The 19,005-nt window shown below is 44.4% G+C and overlaps 2 protein-coding genes across 2 annotated transcripts; both read right to left on the bottom strand.

The window, feature by feature from the left end:
• Positions 1–11,215: 11,215 nt before the first annotated feature.
• LOC119651690 lies at positions 11,216–12,004 on the bottom strand. Its single transcript, XM_038055398.1, has 2 exons — positions 11,916–12,004; positions 11,216–11,848 (listed from the first exon to the last, which is right to left on the bottom strand). The coding sequence occupies exons 1-2, from the start codon at positions 11,965–11,967 to the stop codon at positions 11,262–11,264; spliced, it is 639 nt and encodes a 212-aa protein (XP_037911326.1). The 5' UTR covers positions 11,968–12,004; the 3' UTR covers positions 11,216–11,261.
• A 5,642-nt stretch (positions 12,005–17,646) lies between these two features.
• LOC119652180 lies at positions 17,647–18,352 on the bottom strand. The gene is made up of 2 exons (XM_038056124.1): positions 18,301–18,352; positions 17,647–18,233 (listed from the first exon to the last, which is right to left on the bottom strand). The coding sequence occupies exons 1-2, from the start codon at positions 18,350–18,352 to the stop codon at positions 17,647–17,649; spliced, it is 639 nt and encodes a 212-aa protein (XP_037912052.1).
• Positions 18,353–19,005: the final 653 nt, after the last annotated feature.

Genomic DNA, 19,005 nt, shown 5'->3' with positions numbered 1-19,005 from the left:
ATTAAGTCTGTAATCTGACAACACTCATGGAAGACCATCCTTCTCTTTTGTTCATTACGACAGTGTATGTTCTTTCACAGGCGAATCTGGCAACCATATGATCGGCCGGCATCAGAGCTTCCGGATGTTTGCCACGGAATTTCCAGATAGACGCCTGACCGTATGATTGGCAGACACGCTCTAATGTTATTGAGTCTATAGGCGTCGTTGGCTGCTTTCCGTTTCACCTCCAAGTGAATGGGGGGTAAATTTAGGATAGCTTCAACTGCCGCAGTCGGCGTAGTACTCATTGCTCCAGTAATACTGGAGCTTCTTGTTGTTAGCAAAGTTCAGTCACGGCCACCAGACGATGCATGCATACATCAAAATGGGTTTTATTATGGATATATACATCCAATGTATCCGTTTTTGTCCCCAGGTCTTACCTATCGCATTCCTACAGCACCAGAGCAATCTGCAGGATTTCTGATATTGTTCTTGGATATGGTGCTTCCACATTAACTTCGAGTTGAAATGTCCTCCTAAATACTTGACTGTTTGTGTCAGCCGGATTTCCGCTCCTGCTAAGGTGGGTAGCGTATAGCTAGCCCACTTGATGTTCCTAGTGAACATAACTAGTCCAGTCTTCCTAACGTTCACTGTGAGTCCATTGGGGAGGCACCAACTGTGGATTTCATGCAGAGTTGTATTCAAGCGATCACACACTGTGTCCGCAAACTTGCCAGTAATTATTACGGCTACGTCGTCCACAAATGCTTGCGCGAAGAATTTTTTGTCCTCCAGGAGCCACAGCAGGGTATCCATTACCAAGAGCCATAACAGTGGAGAGAGAACTCTTCCCTGTGGGCAGCCCCTGAGACATCCTGCTTCAATAGACTGCTGACCGACCAATATGTAGAACTACTAGTCATTCTAGCCATTTTAGTAGAAAAGATGTTAGACTGATCGGTCGGAAGCTTTTTGCGTCTGTGTAGGTGGGTTTCCGTGGTTTGGGAATGAATAACCTTCACATCACGCCAGTTCTTCTTCTTCTTCTTTTTCTTCAGCCTTTGTCCCGTTCACGAGCGGGGTCGGCTCGTCGTGATCGGCTTCGCCATTTGGCTCTATCGAATGCCTGATCTGGGTGCAATCTCGAGGCTTTCAAATCCCCATCCAGCGTATCAAGCCACCGTTGCTTAGGTCTGCCTTTTGGTCGTTTACCATCGACTTCGATGTTCAGACCAATCTTTGCAAGTGAATTCTCGTTTGCACGAATTGCGTGACCATACCATCGAAGACGCCTCTCTCGCAACTTTTCCACGATCGGTGCAACCCCATAACGATCGCGAATATCCTCATTTCGGATGTGATCTAAACGTGTGACGCCACTAGTCCAACGTAGCATCTTCGTCTCCATTACCGCAAGACGCCGTTCATTGTCTTTTATGGTCGGCCAACACTCAGAACCATAGAGAGCGACTAGACGGACGACATTGCGGTAAATTTTAGATTTGAGACGTTCGTTGATACGTCGATCACAAAGGACCCCAGTTGTGGAACGCCACTTCATCCAGGTTGCGTTAATGCGTGAAGCAATTTTATAACGCAGCTTCCATTGGCTGATAGCGTTGACCCGAGGTATTTAAATCGCTCAGATCTGGGCAGATCACTGCCGCTGACAGTGATTGTGCCTGTTTCATGGGGATCGGTCGTCAAAAATTCAGTTTTGTTTAGATTCAATCTGAGACCGTGTTGCATGAGGCGATCATTCCATTTTTGAACAAGTTGCTCGAGATCATTTTTGCTATCAGATGCTAGGAAAACATCATCTGCATAAAGCAGTGTGTAGGGCGCTGGACGTTGGATATCCCGTGTAACGGTGTCCATAACAAGGACAAAGAGGAGTGGTGAGAGGGCACTTCTTTGATGAACTCCAACAGAGACACGAAGCGGTTTTGATACACCCGCCATACTTCGAACTTTACTTTTCGGATCGTGGTAGAGCAATTGAACCCAGCGCACGAGTTCTTCTGGCACCAAGTGTTGTCGTAAAGCATACCAGATGAGTTCGTGTGGTACACGGTCAAACGCTTTCTCTAGATCCAGAAAGGCAATGTAAAGAGGGCGATGCTTCTCACGGTGTTTCTCCATGAGTAACCGCGCAGCGTGTATTACGTCAGTACTTCCGCAGTTCTTGACAAATCCGGCTTGATTCACGGTTATTTCAACGATTTCGCGAATACGGTTGTCAAGAATGCGTTCAAAAATCTTCATGGTATGGGAAAGTAACCGGATCGGACGGTAATTTGAACATTCTGCTGGGCTACCTTTCTTTTTCCATATTGGAACAGTGGTACTTTCTTGCCAGTCAGATGGTGTTCTTCCTTCCTGAATAACCCGATTAAAGAATTCACTGAGCCACAGTGTTGGGTCCCAGCTCTTCGCTTTCCAGAGCTCAGATGCGATGTCGTCAGGTCCGGTTGCTTTCCCCGATTTCATTTGTTTTATTGCCTCCTCGACTTCAGTTGCCCTCTTCACGGGCTATAAGGAAACGAGTATTGATTTGTATTATTTAGAATAAAGTTCAAGTGGAGGAGTGGAAACTTACGGGCGGCGGAGCAAAGGGCGACAGCTGCCAAAATCAGAGCAATGACCTTCATGTTTGTTTGAATTCGCTTCACAAACTGAAACTGACTTGGAGTGGACCAAAACGCCACAATTTATAGTCCAAATAATATCTTATCAGTTGTTCATAAGTCTTTGCTTTGTGGAATAAAAACCAAATCTGCTGCATACCAATTGCAATATCACTACCTAATACCAGATTATACCCCTACCGAACCTTGAATCTACTTAGTCATCTATCAAATCAACGCGTAATTAATAAAAACTGATTTTCAAATTGCAGGGGGCAGAGTTTGTTTATTAAAGTTATGGAATTTTCAGGAAAAGATATTTACCGTACTTTGATGGACGTGTTAATCTCCCTTGGCTCAGAGGATCTTAAGGTAAAAAAGAGTTTTTTTTTTGACTGCTTCGTTTTTATAATAAGAAAAGCCTCTATAAATTAAAATGTTATAATAATTCATATCCGCAATATCAGCTTCGAAGTTGGCAAAAAATTATTTACATAAGATTCTTCAAGGCCATCTTACTTGGACTTTACGTGGACTTTATTTCGTATGAGAGTATTGTTCTAGAAATGAGCTGGTGGAACCTTAGTTATTAATATGAAGATTTGAGTATCAGCAGCTTTCCTACAATCAAATGGAGATGACCGAAACATCACCTTAGTAGGTGATGTGATATCACATCACTTATTGTGAAAAGTGATATTACAAACTAATATCACAAACATCCCTTGTCATTACGATAGCCATACAGGTAATGTTATATCACCGAAATCATATATGACATTCGGCAGCCGATATTACCAAATATTACTTATCCTTAGAGGGATACCGGCTGTGCATTTTCACATTTATAGTGTAAAATGTACAGCAGGGCCAAGTAAGGATGAAAGATTCCATTCCTGCGAGAGAAGAAATAAGTCTAGAGACCAAAAGTTGGAAATTCAATTTATTCTTTCATATATACTTTCATGCGGGTGATCCACCTTCTAAAATGTAATATTGCCGAATCATCCAATCAATCTTGGGCTCTGTGAGTTGGGATTTGAGAAATACTCAAAGTCTTTCCTGCTTATCGTACATGGCTACTGAAAGGGATAGAATTTTGTGGGCTAGCAACCTACAAATTTCGAACGTTTCCCAACAACGGTATCTAAGGTTCCCAGAATCCTCGCTTTCTTCTCGAGTGAGAATATATATATAAGCGGGACATTTTAAGCCCCATCGTAAAATGGTGGGACTCTGGAGAGTACGCCTTTTCCTCTTTCGGTAATGTGTTTTTGTACTCTGGAAAGCCAAATCGTAGCATCTGCTATAAGCTCAGTTGGGTTTCAACTGATCTACACCGTACGAGCAATCAGATTAACCACTTCGCGATCAGCTGTAGCTTAACAAGAGAGGCGCTGACATCAACCTCGAAACAGATAATCATATAGCATTGCGTCCGGCATTTCTCGCAGTGTTGGGAAGGTGTTCCAAGTTCAACATCGAGCATTTACATAATATAGCTCTCGCTCGAAAGTGAGAGATATATCTTGCTGATCGAATGGAAGATATTCTGAGTAAACCATGCCCCCCCCCCGTTCCGATGGCAGGCGTGACAGTTCAACGTAATGTACGTCATCTAAATGGCCATTTGTTATTGCGCTGGTAAGGCAAGCGGACGATACCGCAAAATGTAATGATTTCAGAGGTGTTTACTGCATCACCAAAGAACTTGCATGTGTTCGCGAATCCTTCGATGGTGTTGTGAGGAATGTTAGCGATCGAGTTCTCATCTACGACGACGAAGAGCTGAAGAGGTGGAAGGAGGGTTTACGGTGCTTAACCGTATCATATCAGTGAACTTTCACCTTTTGCGGATCAAATCGCTAGTCACCATCATCTCGGCCATCTATGCACTCAAATGGAGTAAAGCCGCTGGACTGGACGGTTTCCCCGCAGAGCTACTTATTGCTGCACCTGCAGTTACAACTTGTTGTTCCCACTCGTTTGGAAATCTTAAGAATCGGAGGCCCAGAGAGTGGAAGAAGCGGATGATTGCCAAGATTCTATAGAAGAGAACTCGCTTTGAGTGCAACAATTGGAGGGTTTTTACGTGCTCGCCGCCGTCGCAAAGATAAAAGCTAAAATAATCTAGGAATCTAGGAACTCACGCTGCCTCGCCTGATATTGTTCTGAAGGCGCTGCACACCCTTAGCGCCACTAAGCGGTAAGTCATATTCACTCTCCTACGATTACTCTCACATGCTAATGCTTTCTCCCAAACTGGTGCCGCGTATAGTAGTGTGGAGCGAACCACTGCGGCTACAAGTAATCTGCGACTGTACCTTGGACCTCCAATGTTAGGCATCATCCGCGCTAATGATACGCTGGTATTTGCCGCTTTCTCACAGGCATAGTCCAGATGTCCCCTGAAATTGATCTTAGCGTCAATCATCACCCCCAGGTATTTGATAACCGGCTTCGAAGTGATGACGTGACCACCAACGCGAATATTAATCGTATTCCTCTTCCTACGATTGGTAATCAAGACCGCCTCCGTCTTTTGTTCCGCAAGGTCAAGCTGAACCATCTCCAGCCACGCTTTTATGGCGCTAATGGTTTCGTTAGCGTACATTTCGACGTCTTCAGGTTCTTTCGCGACGACAACCACAGCTAGATCATCTGCGAAACCGATTATCGTGGCCTCCTTTGGCACGGGAAGGACAAGGACCCCATTGTACATGACGTTCCACAGGAGAGGACCCAACACTGAGCCCTGTGGTACTCCTGCGGTGACGGTGTACTGCTTGGATCCCTCATCCGTGTCGTACCACAGTGTCCTCTCCGAAAGGTAACTGTTAAGAAGCTTAGTCAAGTAACTAGGGACACCCGTGTTAGCCAGTGAACTTTTTATCCACTCCCAGCTTGCGGAATTGAACGCATTTTTGATGTCCAACGTCACTACGGCACAGCATTTTTTAGATGACATCGCGTCTCGAGCCAGCTTCAAAACGACGTCTACGGCGTCGATCGTTGAGTGGGCTTGACGAAATCCAAATTGTCGCTCCGATAGTCCATCCTTGTATTCAATGATAGGGAGCAGTCTGTTGTAGATTACCCTTTCGAGCATCTTTCCTGCCGTGTCGATAAGGCAAATCGGTCGGTATGATGAAGGGTGTCCTGGGTGTTTATTCGGCTTCGGGAGCAAAACTAGTTTTTGCCTCTTCCACCGATCGGGGAAAATTCCTTCTATCATGCATGTCTCAAACACGCTGATAAACCAGTCGGGTCTGGTCTTAACAGCGAGTTTAAGGGCTCTATTGGGAACAGCATCCAGACCGGGTGCTTTGTTATCACCAATTCTCCGGCAAATTTGCATAAGTTCCTCCTCAGTTACCGCAGGTATGGTGTAGACGTCGAGTGCTCGCTTGTGTTGTTTGCGCTCCCCTTTATCCGGGGGGAAGAGCGCCGTCACGATATCGAGCAGAAGATGCGGGCAGGTCAATTGTGGTGTTCGCCCTCTCATCTTCTTCATAACTATCCTGTACGCTGTTCCCCAGGGGCTTTGGTCTGCCTCTGTGCAAAGCTGCTTGAAGCATTCTCGCTTGCTGGTCCGTATAGCCTGCTTAAGCCTACCTCGAAGGTTCACATATGCTAGCCGTTTCTCGTCGAAGTCTGGTCTTGCTCTAGATCGTTGGCAGATCCTTCTAGCACGAAAACATGCATTCCGTAACACCGCGATCTCTTCATTCCACCAATAGTTTGAGCGCCTTTTTGCGAGAACTCGTCATAGCAGCGTCGCATGCTCTTGTTATGCGTCCCATCATTTGCTCTACCTTTTCCGTAGCCGCACCACCGGGACATTGGCCTCCCAATAGCATCTCTATGAATGCATCCTCCTCAAGCCCCTTCACGGACCAGCCACGGTTTCCAGCCTCACGGGGACACGCACCGACGCATGGCCCACACTCGATCTGGAGGAAAATCGCCTGGTGGTCGCTGTGAGTATAATGCTCACTGACAAACCATGTCATTCTCCTCGCCAATGTGGTACTCACATATGTCAGATCGACTATTGAGCCCGACCCCGTCCCACGAAAAGTGGAAACGTTTCCCGTGTTGGCAAGCACCAAATCTAGCTCCGCGAAAGCCTCGAGCAGGATACGGCCCCTGGTGTTCGTAGTGCGACTGCCCCAATCCACGGCCCACGCGTTGAAATCACCAGCTATGATCTTGGGGTTTCGACTTCTTGCATCCGAGACTAGCATACCTAGCATTCCTTCGAATTCTGTTATCGTCGCGCTTGGTGGAGCATAGCAACTATATATATAGATGCCAGCTATTTTTGCCCTGACGAATCCAACTTCTGGAAACTCCATCACTTCTTGAATGGCCTGATTTCCACACGCCCATATTGCCGCCTTGCCAGTTTCATCTGCAGTCCAGGCACCGCTCTTATTGTTGCGATAGGGCTCGCTGATTATGGCAGCTTCGATTCCCTTCTCATAGATGGTCTGCGAGAGAAGGTCTTGCGCTGCCTCGCAGTGGTTGAGGTTGATTTGTATCAACCTCATTTTTTTACTGCATTCAAGGCTCGCCTAAACACTGGGCATCTGCTGCTGCCTGCAACGTGCCGACAGTCGACGCCCTTTTTTTCCTTGCAGAGCATGCATTCAGGCTCAGCCTTGCATTCCCTGAACATATGGCCTTCTCCCCCACATTTTCTGCAACATTTTGACCTGTCACAGTCACCGGTGCATTTCGCCGCTATGTGGCCGAATTCCAGGCATCTAAAGCAGCGCTTAAGGGATACCTGCTCCCTGAGTCGGCAAACGACCCAACCTATTTTTACTTTCCCAGCCGCCAGCAGTTTGAACGCTGCTTCAGTTGGTAAGCTTATAGTTGCCGTTTGCGTGCCTCCGTACGCCTTCCTCAGTCCCCTGATTGCGGAATCTTGCAAGCCAAGTGGTCCGAACTGCTTTTCTAGGGCGTCACGGATATCCTCCTTGGTCGTAATTTCGTCAATGTCCTTGCATTCTATGACAAGCTCCTGCTTTCTGGCCCGAACTTGAGCTTCTTCTCCTAAGGACTTCTCCACCTTGCCGAGGAAATTTTCTGCCGTTTTGCCCGGAGACTTCTTCAGCTCCAGCATCAAGTCTCCTTTCTGGGAGCGTCTGATTCGGCTAACGTTTTCTCCAAGGTCCATCAGCTCAGGATCGGATTTGACCTTCCTAAGAATATCGGCGTAAGTCATATCCCCTTTTTTGGAGATGATGATTAATTCGGGCCGTAATCTTCTTTTCTGCGCCGTATTTTTCCTTCCACCAACCTTGGTCCATGCTTCCTTGGTCCCTTTTTGAGGCTTTGCCTCCCTTGGGTCAATTGGAGCCGGCGCCGCAGTTTCCACGATGTTGGTAACTTTGTTTCCCTTGCCTTTTGCCGGTGAGAGGCCTTTTTGCCTTTTAGCGTCCTGTGAGGATCCGAAAGAATCGTTCGCGCACTCTCTACTCCTCTTTTCAAGTTTACCGCCCTTTGGATGTTGAGGGGGTGTCACTTGTGTTGCCTGGGTGACGCTTGATTTCTTCGAGGCGTTTTTTTCTTCCTTGGCACCATTGTATAGTACCCGAATGGTACGGACCATGTTTTTGATGGCCTGGTGCACGTTGTGTTTGTCCTTAATAAATTCAGACAACTCTACTATTTTGCCTCCGAGTAGGGCAAACGATGATTCGTCCGGACTCTGACATAGCTCCTCCGCTTGGTTTTCGCATTGGGCGCTTACGTACTTATTAGCCTTCCGAATGCTTCTCTGATTTCCTTCCTTCATCAAGGTTGATTTCGGAGGAGATCGCGCTATCGTCGAGCTTCTCTTAAATGGATCAACCACTAAGTCCTGCGACATGTTTCGACCAGGTGTAGTTACCCCGCTATGGGCTAATAACTGACCAGTTTGTGCCCCATCTTTTCTTGGGTTTTGAACAGGCGTTCTCGGGAGTGATGTACTCCTTTTAAATGCCTCTTTCTCCAGGCTACTTGTAGTATTTGATGCAACGGTGGCCAAGTAATCCACCACCGAGGCACTGCAGTCGAGGGATATCGACGGCCGGGAGCCTGCTTGCCCACTCCCAAAAGCCGCCGGTACTGGGTTTCCGAAGCCCTGCACCGTAACTTTATTCTCCTTCTGTTCCTCCATGTTTGGTTTTATTTCTGGGTATCCTTCCCATAGCCAATTTTTATCCACGGGCGGGCGTTTACTTCCCTCCTACCCGGCCTGCGCATAAGCATGCCCATACACGCACACCTGCAAATGCGTATATATGCATATTCCTACGCATCCGCCGAGCATTCCCTTATCCGCACGAAGGGACGCGCCTGATGGGAGATTTGGCAACTCCGCACAGGTCTGTCTGTCTGTCTGTCTGTCTGTCTGTCACACCCGATTTATTCGGAAACGGCTGAACCGATTGTCACGAAAATTGGTAGGAGTATGTAATCTGCCGTTCCCTTTACATGCAGCAACTGACGCCATTTTGTGTTAAGTTTAAGGGGGGGCTCCCCATACATGTGAAAGGAGGGTGCAACATTTTTTTTCATAAAATGTGGCCATGTGGGGTATCAAATGAAAGGTCTCAATTAGTACTTTTCGAAACTGGTTCAATATTTGATATTGGGTGAAACATAGGAGAGTGAGGGCTCAAAATATGACCCCCAAAAAGTGTAACAGGTCTCGTTCTCAGAACCTATCCAACCGAAAAATCTGAAAAAAATCTCAATAGTGCATCTCTACGAAATCTAGGCCTCAAAATATATCCGGTTCCGATATCTGCACAAATAAAGTTAATAATAGTATATTTCCACATTTTAGAAATTTACCCGGCAACCCCCCTTATATTCATCCCAGAAGTACAAAATTTGGCATGCGTATAATAAAGAACATAATGCACAAGCTAGTCAAGTTTGAAGAAAATCCAACTATTATTGACAAAGTTATAGGGGGTAAAACTTTACCATTTTTTGTGAATTTCGGGCACTCTTCATGCATGACTGCATGACGTCATCATCACATATCAATTCGTCAATACCACAACCAAATGAGTTCTTATGAATGGGGTCCCAAAGAATTATTTTGTTTTAGTTTTTTAGTCATTTGTATATGAATATCAACTGTGTATGTAGGTATATAATATATGCGTGCTAATGAACTTTGTGGGTAGTGCCTATTCAGATAGATATAAGAAGTAAATCGGAAATATGGGTACGATCAATTTATATACGTGCATATATGTGTACGGTATTCGGAAATAGGCAGTTTGTTTGTTTAGGGTGAGCGTAATATCTATGGCTGTAATATGTACGTATGTCTCGTTGTTTGGAAAAATATGAAGCAATATGTTGTTGTACGGATAGAAAAATGTGCGTTGAAATTTCTTACATAAGATGAACACAAAACCTTTATACCCGAAGCGCGAGCTTCCGGTTAAATTTTTCGCATTTGCTAATAATATTAAACTCAGAGTGTGAAGCGTGTGAGGTTGACTATTATCAATACAGGGCTTTCCATCAAATCATCATCATCAACGGCGCAACAACCGGGATCCGGTCTAGGCCTGCTTTAATAAGGAACTCCAGACATCCCGGTTTTGCGCCGGGGTCTACCAATTCGATATCCTTAAAAGATATCGGCCTTAGATACGGCCCCTGGTGTTCGTAGTGCGACTGCCCCAATCCACGGCCCACGCGTTGAAATCACCAGCTATGATCTTGGGGTTTCGACTTCTTGCATCCGAGACTAGCATACCTAGCATTCCTTCGAATTCTGTTATCGTCGCGCTTGGTGGAGCATAGCAACTATATATATAGATGCCAGCTATTTTTGCCCTGACGAATCCAACTTCTGGAAACTCCATCACTTCTTGAATGGCCTGATTTCCACACGCCCATATTGCCGCCTTGCCAGTTTCATCTGCAGTCCAGGCACCGCTCTTATTGTTGCGATAGGGCTCGCTGATTATGGCAGCTTCGATTCCCTTCTCATAGATGGTCTGCGAGAGAAGGTCTTGCGCTGCCTCGCAGTGGTTGAGGTTGATTTGTATCAACCTCATTTTTTTACTGCATTCAAGGCTCGCCTAAACACTGGGCATCTGCTGCTGCCTGCAACGTGCCGACAGTCGACGCCCTTTTTTTCCTTGCAGAGCATGCATTCAGGCTCAGCCTTGCATTCCCTGAACATATGGCCTTCTCCCCCACATTTTCAGTCGATGTGATTCCGATCCATTTTTATCCAGAAAATAATAATAATACAGCAGCTCTTCCCGCAAATGACGTTTTACAGGCACAAAGCTTGACATTTTCAGCACGGTACGAGCACACGAAACGATAAAGAAATAAAGTCAACTGTGTTAAATAGCTGACATATAGACCCTTCGGATGCCATGTGCGAACGTTCATTTTCACAACCCTCATATAAATTAATACATTAAAAATAAAGTAAATAACAGAGAAGGTCGGGTTGGCAAAAAAAAATTCTAAATAAGTAAAGATAGTTCCTTTTAGCTAATTATAAGCTATAAATAAACCATGTTAAGATGTAGAAACCCTAAAACTACATTACACCGGAATGGTAATTCAAACAGAATTTATTTTGCTCAACTCTTTGAGTTACAATATTTAACGTTGGAAAATCTTGTTAATGAAGTCAATAATGCCATCAACATCAACTCCCAAACCACGCAGACGATCCTTCATGTCGACGTAAGCAACGTTGGCTTGAAGACGTTCAATCACGGCACCGAATTCATCAGAGTTGATCTTCTTGAAAGCCAATTGAAGGTAGTAGTCGGTGGCCAATTTCTCCTCAAGGAGGACTTCCAAGGCATCGAGTGGGATAAGAGCGATGATTTCATCCAACATTCCCGCCAATCCACCAGCACGGTAAGCACGGTCTGAACGGATTTCAGGGAATCCAAGGATACCGAGGACGAAGTTGATGTAGTAAGCAGCATCGAGGTACAATTCTTGGCAACAGAAGGCAATCAAACCGTCGAATTCAGGATCGTTCTTGATACTAAGAAGGATTCCGTGGAATTCTTCTCCTGACAGGTACTCCATTACCTGTTGGACTTCTGGATCAGAGGTGATGGCGGTCAAGAGGATTTCCAAGACTTGGTCAAGTGGAACCAAGTCGAGGAATTCTTCGAGGACAGGAACAAGACCACCACCATTTGGAGCGCGGCATCCTGGACCTTCCTCACGGGCTATAAGGAGACGAGTATTGATTTGTGTTATTTAGAATGAAGTTTAAGTGGAGGAGTGGAAACTTACGGGCGGCGGAGCAAAGGGCGACAGCTGCCAAAATCAGAGCAATGACCTTCATGTTTGTTTGAATTCGCTTCACAAACTGTAACTGACTTGAAGTGGACCAAAACGCCACAATTTATAGTAAAAATAATATCTTATCAGTTGTCCATAAATCTTAGCTTTTCCGAATAAAAAAACCAAATCTGCTGCATGCCAATTGCCATATCACTGCCTAATACCAGTTATACCCCTATCGAACATTAAATCCCTTTTATCATTCTATGCACGCTTAATAAATAATAATTTTCAAATTGCAGGGGGCAGAGTGCGTGTTTTGAAGTGACGGAATTTTGACAGAAAGATATTTACCATACTTTGATGGATGTGTTAATCTTCCTGGGATCAGAGGATCTTAAGGTGTTAAAGTATCTTTTTGATCGCTTCGTTCAAGAAAAGCCTAGAAAGTACATTGATTTTGATGACGCACCTATCAGATTGAATAGGACCGAACTTTCATTGAATATTGAAAAAATGTTCTTTTTAAGGTTTTTGTGTAAAACAAAATCTTACTAAAGTCGATTCAATGTCTGTGTGACTGTCCTCTGGGCTGGACACGTCAGTGTGTATGGTTTTTACCCAGTAAAACCACTCCGACTTCCCGTTGCCACTTGGAACCACCATTAGGTATTATATATGCCTCCATGACCTCCTCTGCTGTACAGATACTGACAATATCCTCCATGGCCGGTAAGAGGCTTCTGAAGACAGTTTATGTCTAAACTGCCACCGCATACAGCATGATGGAAACCCACCACCCTGGCTGTAAGCAATCTAGAAGTATACCGGGACCCTTCAACATTCGGCATTATTCTTGGTAGGAACATACTCGCGGTACTGCTTAAAATTATAGTTTGCATTTGCATTCATTCAAGTAACACATCGTTCAATAAGTCCCGGGACTAACTATGAAAACAACATTTTATCGGCAAAATTCTTTATTATTCATCAACATAATTTCCTTCAAATGTAATACAATCATTCCAACGCTTCTCTAACTTTTCAATGCCATGTTTGTAGAACTATTTGTCTTTTGACTCAAAATGAGCCTCAGTAGCAGCTCATTTGAGCCAAATCTTTTTCCCTGGAGTATCTTTTTGAGATCCGAAAAGAGCCAGCAGTCGCTGGGGGCCAGATCCGGCGAGTACGGATGATGAGGAAGTAGTTGGAAGCCTAATTCGTTGAATTTGGTCATCGTTTTGATTGACTTGTGGCACGGTGCGTTGTCTTGATGAAAGATGACTTTCTTCTTCTTCATGTGTGGGCGTTTTTTCGCTATTTGGGGCTTCAAACGATCCAATAACACCATGTAGTAGTCGCTATTGATGGTTTTTCCATTTTCGAGGTAGTCAATGAAAATTATACCATTCACATCGCAGAATACGGACGCCATCACTTTGCCGGACGACTGTTGTGTTTTTGGACGCTTCGGGCGGCTTTTACCGGTCGTACGCCATTCAGCTGACTGCCGACTTGACTCTGGAGTGAAATGGCGAATCCATGTTTCGTCTACTGTCACATATCGACGCAAAAAATCCTGTTTATTGCGAGTAAACAGTGCCAAACAGCTCTCCGAATCATTGATACGTTGTTGCTTTTGTTCCATTGTGAGCAATCGCGGCAGCCATTTGGAAAAAGCCTTTTTCATAGCCAATTTTTGGTGCAAAATAGTAAATGCACTACCAGTTGATATGTTCACCATCTTAGCTATCTCGCGCACTTTCATTTTGCGGTCACCCATCACGATTTTCAATACTTGCTTGGTGTTTTCGGGAGTTACTCCCTCATTTGGCCGACCCGAACGTTTCGCATCATTTGTATCAGCGCGACCGCGTTTCACGTCGAAAACCACCGACAAATGGTTGTTTTCGACGGACTAGAGTCCGGATAACGTTTTTCAAGCCATTGCTGAGCTTGAACAGTGTTTTTCCCCATTAAAAAAGAATGTTTTATCAACACACGAAACTTGTTTTGGTCCATTTTTTCACGATTGCAAAGGTAGCGTCAGTTCAACCACTATAGCTTTCTTGGTTATGTTTCGAATTACATCAAATTTTGACACATCTTATCTGAAGGTTGGTACTTCTGAACCTTGGCATATAAATGGCATTATTAGCGCCATTTCTAGGCTAGTCCCGGGACTTATTGAACGATGTGTTATTTGAAACTCAGCAGCTTCGAGATACTTAATGGCCACAGCCTGTGCAATGTCAACGGCGTATCCCACAACTGTAACCTTCTCTGGAACCGGAGAATTAAGAACATCATTGTACATGATGTTCTACAGTAGTGGGCCAGCTAATGAGTACACCTGCGGAGAAACCGTACTTCATGTTTCCATCATCGGTGTCATACCAGAGCGTGCGTTCTTGCAAGTAACTATCAACACTAGCAGCGAAATACGTGGGCACAATGGTCAATTCTTCTTCTTTTTCTTTAGCCTTTTTCCCGTTCACAAGGGGGGTCGGGTCTTCGTGATCGGTTGCACCATTTGGTTCAATCAAATGCCTGATCTGGGTGCAATCTCGAGGGTTTTAAATCCCCATCCACCGAATCAAGCCACAGTTGCTTTCGCCAGCCTTTTGGTCGCTTACCATCGACTTGGATGTTCAAACTAATCTTGGCGAGTGAATTCTCGTTAGCACGAATTACGTAACCATACCATCGAAAATGCCTCTCTCGCAATTTTTCCACGATTGGTGCTCTTTTATAGACCGTCAACACGCAGAACCATAGAGAGCGACAGAACATTGTGGTAAATTTTAGATTTGAGACGTTCATTGATACGTCAATCACAAAGAACACCAGTTGTGGAACGCCACTTCATCGAGGTTGCGTTAACGCCTAAAGTATTTTCTTAACGCAGATCGACGCTTCTCACGGTGTTTCTCTATGAGTAACCGCGCAGCTTGTATTGCGTCAGCAGTTTCGCAGTTTTTGACAAATCCGGCTTGATTCACGGTAATTTCAACGATTTTGCGAATACGGTTGTCAAAAATGCGTTCAGAAAGCTTCATTGGTAAGTAATCGGTTCGGACAACAATTTGAACATTCTGCTCCATATTGGAACTGTCGTACTTTCTTGTCAGTCAGATGGGGGTCCCAGCTCTTCGCTTTCCAGAGCTCAGATGCGATGTCGTCAGGTCCTGTTGCTTTCCCCAATTTCTTTCGTTTCGTTGCTGCCTCGACTTTAGTAGCGCTGACAGGTGGAACTGCTCCAAATGTCGGCAATGATTGTGGAAGTGGAGGATGAATAAATTCTTCAGTTGAAATCTACTCGAAATATTCTCTCTATCTATCCGTCGCGGCTCGACGGTTGGTAAGCAAAGTAGCGTTCTTGTCATTAACACAACAGAAGTGTTCGATATCCTGTGTGCGTTCGTTTCGGCTTTTGGCAAGTCGAAACAGATCTCTCTTGCCACCCGGAGTGTCCAGTTTATCGTAAAAAATTTTGTAGTGGAACGCTCGGATGACGGCGATCGCTTTCTTTGCTTCCCGATTGGCATTCTTATAAATTTGTCACTTGGCGAGCGCCTTATCGTCGAGAAAGTTGTTGTTGGGCGTTTGCTTTTATGGATCAACCATTGATGTGGCTTCATGGAACCCATACTGTCGATTTGATAGACCAGCTTGGTTCTCAACAACCGGGAGCACTCTATTATAGGTTACTTGCTCTAACATCTCTAGAAGAAATATGGGAGGATGGCACAGCTGCAGGTTTGCCAGTCTTAGATAGCAGTACCATCTTTTGCCGTTTTCATGCTACAGGATATATTCAGTCGAACATGCATGCTTCGAACAGCTCAGAGAACATGTCCGGTCTGGATTTCATGGGCAGCTTATCTGTGGAGTTGTCCGGCCTCTAGGTCGCCCCATAACAATTCTATAAGCGCTTCTCCATAGGTTTAGGTCCTCAGAGCAGCGCTGCTTAAAACGTTCCCACTTGCTCTGCTTAGTGGTGAATTTGAGGGTTTTGCGGGCTTCCTTATAGGCCCACTGTTTTTCAACTGATGTATACCATCCACCGCCATCTTAGCCGTCCAGTTGGCTCGGGGGCAAGTTGATCGAAGGCAGGGGTGTCCTCTATTCCACCAGCAGTTCGGTCTTCTATTGGAGAATGTGCATCTCCTAAGCGTGAATTGTTGTTACAAGCTAGTGCAGAACTCTTTTGTGGAGATCCTTCCACTGTATATAGATCCCCTTTCTAAGTCCTTCAGATTTTGTTGACATTTCCGCCTAGGTCTCTTAGGTCAAGGTTATTTTTGACCTTTTTTACTATCTCCGCATAAGATCGATTTCGCTTGCTGGTGATTACAACTGCATCTGGGCGAATTGGCACCTTCGGTTTTCTCTTCTTCTTTTCGATTTCTACCTTAGTCCATCCACGGTTTTTTGTTTTTCTGGAGCTTTGCTTTGCTAGCTGATGCTTCCACTTGCAGGTTTTCTCCTTCTGAACTTTTAGTTCCGATTGTTTTTCCTTTGAGGCGCCTGTTGATTCCCTAAAGGTTCCCCACTTTGTCTCGCACTTTTTTATTTGGACGGAGGTCGATGACCTTGTGCTTTGGTGTCACTTGGATAATGTTGGGGTTGTAAATTTCGACTTTTCTTTGGGTCTTCCTTCTTACCCCTGCGAACTATTATAAAGTACCCTGATGGCTTTCACCATGTTCTTAATGGCTTGGTGTACGTGGTGCTTATCCTTGATGAATTTGGACAGCTCAACTATTTTTGCCCCAAGCTACATCAAAAGCCGGTTCTTCCGAATCAGCAATCGGCTCGGTAAGTCGGATTACTTTTTTACAGGCTCCTTGACCTTTATTCTTTACTAAGTTCCTACGAATTTTCTCTTCTGCCGTTTTTGGCATTGGAGGAAAGTTTGAATTTGATCCGCTTCTTTTGAATGGGTCTATTTCCTGATTTTGGAGTACTTCTCAAGCAGATGCGGCGGGTGTTGGAATCGCCTTTTTTTGACCGGCGATCTCCTTTCAGCCCATCATTCTCTCCCTTTGTTGTTGGTATTCTTAGCAGATTTGTGCGACATTTTAATGCCTTTTAGTCCTGGATCAGCCATGAAGCTAAAATGGCTCTGCTCAACTTTCTAAACTGCTTCTGACATAAAAATCATCTCTATTTCAAAAAGGGGTAAACCTCAATAATCTGGATCCTTGAGAATCAATAAGGATCTATCTCTCAATGGCTTCCTGCATTACTGATTGCTTACTTCACATCTTCGTTGCCAGGGCAGAGGTGAGGCAGCGTCTGGTGAGTTGTCTCTGCCTTGAACAGAACTGTGACTCTATATTTCTCTACATATTTTTTTCCTAACATTCTATGCGTTTATTTGAATAGACATGGGGATGGGGGGTATTTGGGGGTCTAGATTTTGAATAAGGATATTTCATTGATTATTTTGTGTGATGATGTTTAACCCTTCTTTCCTCTTTTAGGTGCTTGATAAAAAGCCTTCCAATTTACAGAATGAAACCCTTTAATGGACTCATGGGATGTGAGTTTCAAAAGACCGAAACTAGGAGTGATAAAACAAGGTGAATATTTCATCTCAATGTATTGGTTAATATCCAGGACTCGGGGGAACATTGCAATTAACCTTTATGTTTCGCATGAGGTAACGAGTACATTACATCAGAATATTAAGTCAAACAGAATTTATTTTGCTCAACCCTTTGAGTTACAATATTTAACGTTGGAAAATCTTGTTAATGAAGTCAATAATGCCATCAACATCAACTCCCAAACCACGCAGACGATCCTTCATGTCGATGTAAGCAACGTTGGCTTGAAGACGTTCAATCACGGCACCGAATTCATCAGAGTTGATCTTCTTGAAAGCCAATTGAAGGTAGTAGTCGGTGGCCAATTTCTCCTCAAGGAGGACTTCCAAGGCATCGAATGGGATAAGAGCGATGATTTCATCCAACATGCCAGCCAATCCACCAGCACGGTAAGCACGGTCTGAACGGATTTCAGGGAATCCGAGGATACCGAGGACGAAGTTGATGTAGTAAGCAGCATCGAGGTACAATTCTTGGCAACAGAAGGCAATCAAACCGTCGAATTCAGGATCGTTCTTGATGCTAAGAAGGATTCCGTGGAATTCTTCTCCTGACAGGTACTCCATTACCTGTTGAACTTCTGGATCAGAGGTGATGGCGGTCAAGAGGATTTCCAAGATTTGGTGAAGTGGAACCAAATCGAGGAATTCTTCAAGGACTGGAACAAGACCACCACCATTTGGAGCACGGCAACCTGGACCCTCCTCACGGGCTATAAGGAGACGAGTATTGATTTGTGTTATTTAGAATGAAGTTCAAGTGGAGGAGTGGAAACTTACGGGCGGCGGAGCAAAGGGCAACAGCTGCCAAAATCAGAGCAATGACCTTCATGTTTGTCTGAATTCGCTTTACAAACTGTAACTGATTTGAAGTGGACCAAAACGCCACAATTTATAGTCCAAATAATATCTTATCAGTTGTTCATAAATCTTTGCTTTTCCGAGTACATCTATTGCATGCCAATTGCAATATCACTGCCAAATACCAGTTATACCCCTATCGAACCTTGAATCAATTTTATCAATTTATGAGCGATTAATAAATGATTTTCAAATTGCAGGGGGCAGGTGCATTGATGTGATGGAATTTTCAGATAAAGATATTTACCATACTTTGATGGACGTGGTAATCTCCCTAGGCTCAGAGGATCTTAAAGTGTGAAAGTGTCTTTTCTGACCGCTGTGTTTTCTAGAAAATCCCTACATAAATGAAAGTGCAATGATTTTGATGACGTGTCCATAAATTAATCAATGTTCGTTTTTTCTAAAGACTTAATTTCCTTTTATTAGGCTTTGCGTCGACGTCAACAAGCTGACCTTGAAGAGTCTTATGTAAATATTTCTTATGCCTAGTTCGAAGCGGATAGATATTCGTACATTTGTACTTTTCATAAATGTGTATTTAATTACTTACTAGGACCTAAGCTATTAACTTGAAGATGTGGGTATCAGCGGCTTTCGTGTAATCAAATCAAGGTGAGAGGA

Source organism: Hermetia illucens, chromosome 3 (genome assembly GCF_905115235.1).
Source record: "Hermetia illucens chromosome 3, iHerIll2.2.curated.20191125, whole genome shotgun sequence".
NCBI classification, from domain to species: domain Eukaryota; kingdom Metazoa; phylum Arthropoda; class Insecta; order Diptera; family Stratiomyidae; genus Hermetia; species Hermetia illucens.
This window is presented reverse-complemented; position numbering and strand designations above follow the sequence as displayed.